At 35.8% G+C, this 12,127-nt stretch overlaps 1 protein-coding gene and 4 non-coding genes across 5 annotated transcripts; all 5 read left to right on the top strand.

The window, feature by feature from the left end:
* The first annotated feature begins 529 nt into the window (after positions 1–529).
* On the top strand, positions 530–10,871 carry rps3 (ribosomal protein S3). Its single transcript, XM_056478411.1, has 7 exons — positions 530–610; positions 1,766–1,896; positions 5,205–5,298; positions 5,382–5,476; positions 7,665–7,852; positions 10,350–10,553; positions 10,808–10,871. Exons 1-6 carry the CDS (start codon positions 581–583, stop codon positions 10,547–10,549), a joined length of 738 nt encoding a protein of 245 aa, XP_056334386.1. The 5' UTR covers positions 530–580; the 3' UTR covers positions 10,550–10,553; positions 10,808–10,871.
* On the top strand, positions 3,337–3,486 carry LOC130246175 (small nucleolar RNA SNORD15). The gene has a single exon (XR_008839397.1). It is a non-coding gene; the product is annotated as a small nucleolar RNA SNORD15 (small nucleolar RNA).
* On the top strand, positions 5,525–5,674 carry LOC130246174 (small nucleolar RNA SNORD15). Its single transcript, XR_008839396.1, has one exon. It is a non-coding gene; the product is annotated as a small nucleolar RNA SNORD15 (small nucleolar RNA).
* On the top strand, positions 8,299–8,448 carry LOC130246173 (small nucleolar RNA SNORD15). Its single transcript, XR_008839395.1, has one exon. It is a non-coding gene; the product is annotated as a small nucleolar RNA SNORD15 (small nucleolar RNA).
* Positions 10,594–10,739, top strand: LOC130246176 (small nucleolar RNA SNORD15). The gene has a single exon (XR_008839398.1). It is a non-coding gene; the product is annotated as a small nucleolar RNA SNORD15 (small nucleolar RNA).
* Positions 10,872–12,127: the final 1,256 nt, after the last annotated feature.

Below are 12,127 nucleotides of genomic sequence, written 5' to 3'. Positions count from 1 at the left end.
TTTAAAAACTACACATCTGCTTAATGGCAAATATGTAAAAGAAAAAATAAAAGTCCTAAACAGAAAAGTACTTTATTGAATTATTATTATTATTATTATTATTATTATTTGATGCGATTTTATATTGTGGCTGTATACAAGGATGAAAAGTATGAGGTAAATTATAGGCCTACTTTTCTTATATTAACTTTTAACACACAATATTTAACATCCTATAAAGAACATATTTGAAAGAATATTTGATATAGAAAAAAATATGTAGGATAAAATCACAACACTGAAGTCTGTATTGACATTGTAGAATGTTTATTTGTTTATTTGTATTCCAATTTAGAAATATAAGAACATTGTAATGTTTTACAGCAACAATTTTCACATGGATAAAATAAAGATACAAATTACAGCACATTTTATCGTACAAAAACACAATGTAGAATTTAAAAAGCACTTAGAAATTACTGTGTGTGTCTAGCGGACTACAATTCCCATGACCCCAGTCAGTCATACGGAAGTGATCTGTTGCGATAAGTGCATTTCCGCTCTATTGCCAATTCCTTTCCTGTCTGCGGCCTCCAGCAAGATGGCGGTGCAAATCTCGAAGAAGAGAAAGGTTGGGATGTATTTCATAACAAATATATGTAACTAAACCACTAAGGTCCGTAATAACAGTCTTGTCCGATGAAAATATTTATAACATACCACATAAAATGCTCAGATGAGCGTTTTGTTAGGTGATATATGTGGATTAAGCCGGATGCCGTCGGCACTCCATCTGACGGGAAACATGGCAGATAAACGCACCGCTGAATTCAGCGCACTTTCACAGTTGAGAGGTTCAGACGTGTCTAACGCTGCCCAAAAGTAATGTTTGAGTACATTATAAATACTCGGAAGCTGTCGCTAGGCTGACTTTATATTCAGGTGTGGACGATGTAGGGTTGGATATATTGGCAACTGCTTAACGTTAGCTAGTATTTTACGTTTGACTTGGCATTTACAGGAATAGTTCACCAAAAATGAATAATTACTCCCCCTCAAGTGGTTTTAACCCTTTTGAGTTTTTATTTGTGGTTGTTGAACATGATCTATTTTGAAGAATGTCAGAAAACTGACCATTGACGTCCATTGTAGGAAGAACAAATGAGATTAGTGTCAATGGTCACAGATTTTCATTTTTTTTTTCTCCAAATATCTTGTTCAACACAAGTGAATGAGTAGATGATGTGGTGAAAACCACATTTTTACTCCCAAATTTCCAAATTGTGTATTTTCATGTTTGTTTTATTCCTCTTGAGCTCCAATCATGTGTATGTTCAGCACTTCAGCCAGCATCACTGTGATGTTATATATGAATAATTTAAAGGTTTGGTTGAACTATAAGTTTATAATAATACATGTAAGGTGTGATTTGAGGTAAAGTTGGCTTAACATTCGCACATTTGTTAAATTTTTTTTAACCGTGACCGCTTGTGGCATGGTCCCTATATTGTTTATCACTCTACTTTGAATATTCGCTCTGAAATTGCCTGCCTGTATGACCTAAACAACATCAGCACTATATAATTGACTGTGAGCATTGGTGTACTTTGATAGTCATTAGCTGCTAATATGATTTCCCTATTTAGAGTTTACATGGAATACATTTCTGAAGTGATATTAAAGAGAAAGTGTGAATGTAAAACAAACTAACCCAATTGTGATGTGAGTGTATCTGTATTCATTTTGTTTCTGCATCAGGTTGGTCTAATCTGTGTTTGTGTGTTAGTTTGTGTCAGATGGCATATTCAAAGCCGAGCTGAATGAGTTTCTGACCCGAGAGCTCGCCGAGGATGGTTATTCCGGCGTGGAGGTCCGTGTCACACCAACAAGAACAGAGATCATCATCCTGGCCACCAGGTCGGATTTATTTTAGTTCATGTTCCTTACATTTCCAGTAGAGCCGTGATTATTGAGGGAAAATGCAATCACATGCTAAATACTTTACCAATGCAATATAATATTTTAAAAAGTGATAGCCGTGTTTCATATTTAATGGAAATAAAGCACTACAATTTTAGGAAGCAACCATGCTTTGCTGTTGCTTAAAACAAGTCAAACTTTTTTTTTAATACGTTTATTGATTTTCAATACATACAAACATTAAAGATTACATAAATTATGCAAGCCCTCTAGAAATTGTAGAAGAAATATTCAGTCCCATATATGTTTCTCACTTTTTATGAAGTATGCAAACTTGATGAGCAATACAAGTTAAATAATCTAAAGAAACAAATCCAAGAGCAACTCTGTGCCAAAGTGATATCAAAGGGCCTTTTTTCTGTTATCCAGGTTAATAAAATACATTTTCTTGCACAGAGTGTCAGGAGCCTATAGAGCACGGGTGGGCAAACTCAGTCCTGGAGGGCCGGTGTCCTGCATAATTTAGCTTCAACTCTAATCAAACACACCTGAACATGCTAATCAGTGTCTCCAAGATCACTAATTATCTATAAGCATGTTTGTTTGATCAGGGTTGGAGCTAAACTGTGCAGGACACCGGCCCTCCAGGACCGACTTTGCCCACCCCTGCTATAGAGGGACTGTTGATGTTTATCTGCAATGGAATTACATTGTATACCATGCAACATATTCAAAGGGTCACAAACAATATCCATGGTCAAAACTGAATTAATCTTGTGACCTTCCGCAGCCCAAAACCTCTGGATTTCTCTGCAATACCAAAAACAATGAGCAAGATTGCCCTCTTCTATTTTACATTTTAGACACAAGAGCAGTCGTTTCTAAATGTGTGTCTTTGTGAAGGGGAAATATGAGCTCTGTGTAATATTTTCAGCTGTATTACTTTGATTTTATTACATATAGTCAAAGTTTTTGCATTCATCCAAGCATCCTCCCGTTCATCAAGTCAAACATTCTAACAGTGCAAGCAATCAAAACCACACTGCTCACCTGGTGTAGTTTAATAAACCTGAAATCATCAAGAATGATCAGAAAAACACAATGTTATATTAATAACAGGAGGCTTTGGATTGTAATAAAGAGAATTTAGAAAAGGTGTGAGAATCAATATTGTAGGATTAACAGAGCAACTTATTACAAGGTGGAGAAAAAAAAGCTCAATTTCAAGACAACAAAATTCTTTATAGTTTTATAAATGATAAAACTAATTAAAAAAATAATATAAATAAATGTTGTTAAATTATTGTTCGTTATTAGTTTGTGTGTTGCTCAGAAGTCATTTTATTTGACAAAAAAACAGCACTGTTAAAGTATGCAAATAAGGACTGGGCTACTTGAGAGAACGTTATTATAGAAATGCAATATTGCTGAATTTCCCTTCGGTGATGATACGATGACGAGTCGGAACAGGGCCGGTTCTGTCTCTGAGGATTCTGGGTCAGGTTCACGTTCTGTGCGTCTGGCTGCAGCTCCTCAGAGCAGCGAGTCCTTTTTGCTTGAAGACATCGAGGCATTTGTCTGAGAAGGAGAAATGAATGGTTAAAACAAATAGCTTTACTGAATATTTTCTAAATAATGACATGTAATATTTGTAAATACTATGAAGTTTTGATAATCTCAAACATATTGTTGCATTAACATTCGAGACAGGTTTTGGGTTGTAATAAAATGAGTATTAAAGAATGCGAATCAAACTTGAGATGTAGTGAAAAATGTAGTTTCTATTTTGCTTTTTTTATGATAGAGAAAGAGTACGCTCACAATTACAAGACAACAATATTCTGATTAAATGTTACAGAACATGCCGGCGCGAATAGCCTTGTGGTTAGTGCGTCGACACATGGCACTTAGGTGTTCGCGGCAACCCGAGTTCGATTCCCGGCTCGAGGTCCTTTGCCGACCCTTCCCCCATCTCTGCTCCCCACACTTTCCTGTCTGTAAAATCTCCACTGTCCTATCACAATAAAGGTAAAAACCCCTTAAAAAATAATTAAAAAATAAATAAATAAATAAATAAATGTTACAGAACATAATAGCTGATTTCCTAGGAAATGTCAGAGTGCTGATATGTAGAAATAGGGCTGAATAAAGATTTGTAATGCAGACCAGACAAAAAATGCCTATTTGTTCTTTTTAGAAAGAAATAAAAAATCTGTTAAACCCAAAATGACTTTCTTTCCATTGTTAGCCACAAATGTGAGTGAACATGCTGGCATGTTTGTCAAACTCACTAAATGTGTCATTTATCCCACTCAATGTTTGTGCTGCAAAACTCACCTTACTGTAAAACCCGATTTACTGAGCTGTCTTAAGGACATTTTTAACAAAGTGACACCAGAAAAGATTTTAAAATTCTTATCATATATTAACACTAAACATCTTATTTAACTTGTGTATTCATTTGTTTGTTGTTCTAAATTGTTTATTTAATATTGAAATGTTCTTGCCATGAAAATAGCCTTGGTTGCTGACATGGCAATAAATAAAAAATACATTACTAAATGTGTCGTTTAATTTCTAAAGCTCTAAATCACAGTTGTCAAACAGCTCTGCACAATTTAGTTCCAATCCTAATTCAACCCACCTGATCAAACTAATTGAGTCCTTCAGGCTTGTTTGAAACCAACAGGCAGGTGTGTTGAAGCAGGGTTGCAACTAAATTATGCAGGGCTGCGGCCCTCCAGGAGCTGAGTTTGACACCCCTGATCTAAATGAAGAAAGCCTTTAATATCAGTCTTATTCGCTTTATATTTTTAAGTCGCTTCATGTGCACTTCATTTAATTGCATATTGTGAACCTTTCTGTTGACAATCAGCATCTTTTTCTAGAAATATCACGTTCATTGACGAGGGACAGTTGCAGCAATCTCAAAATTGCTAGAAATTATCGACAGTTACAATTGTGTTGTACTTTGTTTTAAGGACAACACAATCTTAAGCAATACAAACTTTATTGAAAATGTATTTTACAGACAGACATCACCTTTTTTGTAAAGGACACCATATACTGCAGGTTAACTGTGTATATATACTGTCCATCCTATACACAACACCTTAACTTTGTGGTATTGATTGTACTGTAGTAATGTGCACCTTTTGTAAGGCTGCTTTGGATTGAAAATTGTGGAAAGTGCTATACAAATTAGCTTAAATTGAATATTTTTCTTTATCCCCATGGTGAAACCTATCTTCCGTAATGCATTAATTCATGCATGAAGTGTAATGAATATCTTTTTGTCTTTTCAGGACCCAGAATGTCCTGGGAGAGAAAGGCCGCCGCATTCGTGAGCTGACTGCTGTCGTTCAGAAGCGATTCGGCTTCCCTGAGGGCAGTGTTGAGGTATGATCAGTTAACCCTTGTTTTAATGATGAATCCAAAATGAGTTTGCATGTTCTGAAGTGTTGGGATTTGTTTTATCACAGCTGTACGCCGAGAAGGTCGCCACCCGTGGTCTCTGCGCCATCGCTCAGGCAGAGTCTCTGCGCTACAAGCTGCTTGGAGGACTGGCTGTCCGTAGGTGAGCGTTGAATTCCCCGCATGCATCAGGTGTACAGTGACAATTTCCCTTCGGTGATGATACGATGACGAGTCGGAACAGGGCCGGTTCTGTCTCTGAGGATTCTGGGTCAGGTTCACGTTCTGTGCGTCTGGCTGCAGCTCCTCAGAGCAGTGAGTCCTTTTTGCTTGAAGACATCGAGGCATTTGTCTGAGAAGGAGAAATGGAAAGCAGCGTATAGAGATGCACCGAGCAACAGGCCAGAAATCATTTTATGGGTGTAAAAACACTACGCATTAGATTTTTATTTATTTTACCTACATGAAAATGTACATTGTTTTTGCTCCATACTATAGTAAAGTACCTGAATCATTATGTTCTGAAAAATGTCTATCTATGGTAACACAACTACAGTATTATAAACAAATTATCTAATACTGTAGTTTTTATTTATATATATATATATATATATATATATATATATATATATATACATATACATACATGCATACATACATACACACACACACACACACACACACACACACTATATCAGCACCAGTTTACTGTAATAAACACTACAGTATTAGTTTATCAGTTCACTAATATTACAGTATGCTGCAGCGCTCATTAATAGTTGTAGATATTTTATTATATACAGAATATTATATTTCACTGTTATATGGTTAAAAAACGCTTGTATGACACATTCATATTTATTAAATAATGAAGAATCACCTAAATGTAATGACTGCCAGACTGCTCTTACCATCAAACATATTTTGTTGAAATGTAGAAGTTTAATTTCCATTAGACAAAATTTTTATAAGGAGAGCACTTTGATGGACATTTTTAAAAAGGTACCACCAGGAAGAGTTTTACATTTTTTTCAGTTCTATTTTTGATTTTTAAAAAAAGTATTTAACTTTTTACATTTTTTTTGTAAATTTTATCCATTTATATTTTATATATTTGACTAAGTTATTTATTTATTTATTTTGTATATAAAAACGAGTTTGTTTTTATCATGTAATAGTTTAATGTATATCCATTTGGCCACGAAATAGCCATAAGTTGCTGATGTGGCAATAAATATGTAATAATAATAATAAAAAACGCTTGTATTTACTCTAAATTACTTAAGTATTTCATGTGATCGCTAACAGTACATTCTAAAGGTTTTACTGTTATAAGCGTGTATGTATAAGGGTAACCTGTTTGACTTTAGAAAAGTTCATATTAGCATTAGGCATGGGACAATAACCATTTTTGAGGTACTGCGGTTTAGAAAAGACAAGTATTTAAAACCGTCAAAAAAGTTTATATACCGTAAGGTATCTGTAAGATTTTTTTTTTTTTTTTTTACATCTTTCTTTTTTTAGTTTTAGACAACAGTATCTCCAGCAGAAAAGATATCCAAAGATGCCGTTTTAAATCGTAATGAAATCAGTGTTTTTGAAACTGAGGACAGCAGAAGTCTTCGTTTATTGACAGCAGAAATTATTTGTTTGAATTATTTAGTCTGACATGTTTACTGCTCCAAAATATTTCAAATGTTTCTCAAAGTAAAATATATTGGGTTCAAAGGGAAAAAAGAATTTATTTTATAGCAGTAATCACATTATCGTGAAACCGTGATGTTTTTATCCAAGGTTATCATACCGTCAGAATCATATACCGGCCCATGCCTAATTAGCATTTTCTTTTTAAGTTGTCTCTGTATGATGCATATTAAGTGCTGACAACAGCCGATCACATTCAGCTTGGACCACGATACAATAAATGCGCACAAGCTGCAGCGTTAGTTTTGGTATGCATATGAATATCAATCAAAGTGCAGGGTTATTTTCGACTGCAATAAGATTTTTCATTTTGTCATGCTGATGTTTTTCTAGCATGTGCTTAAGGATATTTGCATAAAGCGATCTGATTGGCTGATGTAAGCATTGGCTCTTAAGTTTAAAGTTTTGCAGGTTCTGCTACAAGCAACTAACCAAGCTTGACTTTATAAAAATAAAAGAAAGAAATATGGTATTGAAATCGGCCAGTTTTGTTGTAAAAAATAAATGCAAAGAAATGTAAATTGTTTATTTTTATTTTATTTTTTATGAAAATTAGAGATCGGTGCATCACTAGTAGTGTGTTTATTTAGAGATGTGATCATTAGTTTCTTGTGTTCATATGTCTGAATCATGTTTGTGGTTTTCAGGGCCTGCTATGGTGTGCTGCGCTTCATCATGGAGAGCGGTGCCAAGGGTTGTGAGGTGGTGGTTTCTGGAAAACTGAGGGGTCAGAGAGCCAAATCCATGAAGTTCGTGGACGGCCTGATGATCCACAGCGGAGACCCCGTGAACTACTACGTCGACACCGCCGTCCGCCATGTACTGCTGCGACAGGGTGAGTGGGGGGAACTGTGCTGAATTCATTTTATTTTCTATTACGTTAACTGCTGCATTAAGTTGCCTAATGAGCTAACTTATATATCAGTGATTTCATTTACATCAACACAGGTTTATAAGTTAGATGTTCTTGTACGTTTAGTGCGGTATAAAAGTGACGCTTTAGATGGCTTACATATATTTGGGTGCATTTATTATTAATCTAATAGTTATTATTTATAAAGTCAGCATGATCAGTGAATAATGAGCTAACTTGAATATCAAAGTGTTCGTTTACATCAACAGAGCTTTTTAAATGTTAATTATTTATCAGTATTACTCCATGCATTTTACCATAGAGTTATAATTGTATTAGACTAAATTATAGCACAATTAATGTATGCAAATAAGGACTGAGCTACTTGAGAGAACGTTATTTTAGAAATGCAATATTGCTGAATTTCCCTTCGGTGATGATACGATGACGAGTCGGAACAGGGCCGGTTCTGTCTCTGAGGATTCTGGGTCAGGTTCACGTTCTGTGCGTCTGGCTGCAGCTCCTCAGAGCAGTGAGTCCTTTTTGCTTGAAGACATCGAGGCATTTGTCTGAGAAGGAGAAATGGAAGCAGCTTCTGTTAATAGTTTTAGACCATATACATTTGTCTAATCTTGAGCTCATTGTTGCAAATGTTCAGAGTACGCATTTGTTTAAAGGTAATTTAATGCAAGTCACGTTGATTTAAAATAGGAAATTTGTAAATGGTGCTATGATGGGTCTGCATATTAATAATAATAATAATAATAATGATCTTTTATAAGAAAATATTTTTCTGTGTAAGTTTGTCTATCCAATAGATTTAGTGATGCTGGAGTGTATATCTTTAAATTTAAGAGCTCATGACCTTGTAAAGACAGTTTCATATTGTTTGCTCTGTTTGATCAATGTTGCTGTCAGAAGGTTAATTTAAACTCGGTCTAAATTGCTTTGAGAGCAATCAACTAAGTCAGAAAATTGACCCTGTACACATCATAGTTCCTAACCTGTTTGAATTTGGGTTGGGCTGATAGACTATGCGATCGTCCATGGCCGCCGATGGCCATCACGAAGCTCTGCTCCTGTCGCAGCAGCAATCTGCTCGTGAAAAATACACACTTAGGCCTCGTTTACACTAATACGTCTGAGTTTGAAAATGCCATTTTAGCATAAAAACGATCCACTTCCACACTGGCGTTTCACCTAGCATTTCTGAAAATATCTCCCTCTATTCCGCTACACGCACATCACGTGACCACACACACACACACACACACACACTGTCATATGCTGCAGCATCTGAGTTCCAGCAGTCAGCCCAGAGAGCAGTGCACATCAGACAGTTTATCAAGGATGTACCGCTGGATTGCGTCTCACTATAGTTGTTATGTGATATTAAATTACGACTCTTCCGTCTTTTGAATCTGTCAGGTAACGTGTCACAGCGTCAGTACACTACTCTTTAGCTTTCATGCTTGTACTTAATAATTTTAGTGAAAATTCTCTGTTACTGTTGGTTGGTTCCTTCATTGTACACCTTTATCAACCAAGTTTGTGGACGCCATTATAACAACACAGATCACTCTGCCTGTTCATGCCAGAGTCCCACGGAAAAGTGATTGACAGGTGGTCATTTGTGTAACTTAACTTGTCCATACCCAACTCATAAATAAAGACCATGCGGGTCAGGTAGTTGAAACGGTATGCAACAAATATTTAATTCGTTATGAATTATTCATAATTAATTCGCCGCCGCCTACGATGACCTCGTCCATCGCGATGTTTCACATTAGTCATTGTACGATGACAAATTGGTCGCCATCGCCCAACCCTAGTTTGAATGCCTTTTTTTCTGTAAGGAAATGAAAATAATTTGAAGAATGTTGAAAACCGGTACTCATTGAAATGAAAATGTAGAAATCAATAGAAAAGTTTTCAACATGCTTCATAATACTTTGTTCAGTGGTAAGACACTCAAACAGATTCAGAATTTTTCATTTTTGGGTCAATGTTTAAAGCTTCTACAATTGACGTTTATTTCTTCCCTTCAGTGATGATATATTGATCCAGAATTGGATTTTCATACATCTTAAAAATAGCGTGATGACTTACAAGCGTTAGTCTGAGGAGGATTAAATGTGTCCATTTGGTATTTTTATAATATTTCACCTGAGATCCAAGACCTGTGAAGAGATGATGCAAACCATTGAAGACTTAAAGGACAACACATACACAAATACACTTCATTGAACATGTACACAGACATTACCTATATGCTATAACTGTTAAAAGCTATTGGTTACTAGTTAATTAGTTACTAATATCTAATAGTTATGGTAACCAATAACCTTAACTGTAATGAATTTGATTAATGCTTAGCGAGCCCCATTTGTAAAGCTGCTTTAAGAAAATAATTATTGTGAAAAGGGCTACACAAGTTAACTTGAATAATGTATCTCCATGAATCTGCGTGTTCTTATAGGTGTGCTTGGAATCAAGGTGAAGATCATGCTTCCCTGGGATCCCAGCGGTAAAATTGGCCCCAAGAAGCCCCTGCCAGACCATGTCAGCATTGTGGAGCCCAAAGACGAGGTTCTTCCCACCACACCGGTGTCTGAACAGAAGGGGGCAAAGCCTGAGGTGCCCGCTATGCCACAGGGAACCCCAGTGCCCACCGCATAAACGGGTAAGAGCCAAAACACCAGTCAAAGGAGTCGGCGCTTTCCCTTCAGTGACGATACGATGACGAGTCGGATCGAGGACCAACTTTGAGGATTCTGGGTCAGACTCGCGTTCTGTGCGTCTGATTTCAGGTCCTCAGAGATCATGTGTCCTTTTAGATTGAAGATCTCGAGGCATTTGTCTGAGAAGGGTTTTGTTGTTTTTATTTGTTTTGTTTTGAGGCTTTGCTTTTCTAACAGGATGTTTTCTGTCTTCTAGGTTGACCGATCATTGATGGAAGGCCAACACTTTTCTGTACAAAAATAAAATCATAAACGGGAAATGTGGTCTTCATTCATTTCTAATGAGCACTGTTTTTTATGATTTGAGTACTTTAATTTGTTGGTAGATTGACACTTTACTGTCTGATGGTATCCCACAATGCAATATAAAACAAGCACACTTAAGTCATATAATTAGCAAAAAATCTGTAAGTGATTATAGTGTTATAAACCTCCTATATATAGTTCTGCCACATCGTAATCCTAAATACTGGTTATCAGAATTAACATACTTTACTATAGGGTATGTGTTTGGTCCAAATTTACTATATGCAGTTTTTATGTTTTAGTATGTACATGTATACCATAAATCTATATAAAGACTTTTTTTTTACGAAGAAAAGTCTTGTTCGCTCCAGCATTGACATTGCTTGATTTAGTTTACCCTTTAGTTCATGAAGTATTGGTTTTAGGGAAAGCTCCCCACAAATAAGGTGTAAAATACCCCTCTACATTTAAGCTAAACCATAATCTTGTGCCAATAAAGTGAACTGTACAAACGAGTATCGTCAAATAGCTGCTTTTATATTAGCGTCTGTGCGGGCGGTAGCATCAGCTAACTTGCTTATTTGCCGCTTGGGTCTCGCAACCAACCGAACACGTTTCTGTTGAGCTTATTAACACATTGACCAATCAGAGGAGTTTGGATTAGTCAATCGGTGACAACGATGCAGCTTTTTTGGCGCCCATATCATAAACGACACAGTTGGTACTGAAACGCTTTTAAGAGTTAAGCCGGTTCAGTGATTAGTATAGCGGGAGTTGTTGCATAGTATGTCGTAAACTCTAGTCTATTTTGCATGTGTAAATTAGCTGTAATATGCGCTGTTTCTCCAAACAAAACTGTTAATCGACATCATCTGGAACAAAAAAAGCTGTTTTATTATGCGTCGTCGTTATCTTGTACTACTAAAGATTTATTTTTACCTGTTTTTTCCTCTTATATGTATTACTTTTGTTTTTACTGGTAACTGTTAATGTGTATTTTTACTCAATTGGTTTAATATAATTAGCCCATTTGAATTAGGAAATAACTAAATATAATTACAAAGGTAAGTATTGCATCTAAAAGTTATGAAGGTCTAAAAAAAAGCACTACATTTTTTTCTTTGACAACGTCTTTTAACTAAAACGTCTATTAATCTTTATATGACCTTATTTATATGCACTTAATCTATTTTCTATTTAAAATAAAGTATTCATGAAGCTGTGGATAATCTGGCAGTGCTGATTTGTAGGCTACCTGCGCGTGCGTGTG

This window comes from Danio aesculapii, chromosome 18 (genome assembly GCF_903798145.1).
Source record: "Danio aesculapii chromosome 18, fDanAes4.1, whole genome shotgun sequence".
Lineage (NCBI taxonomy): Eukaryota > Metazoa > Chordata > Actinopteri > Cypriniformes > Danionidae > Danio > Danio aesculapii.
This window is presented reverse-complemented; position numbering and strand designations above follow the sequence as displayed.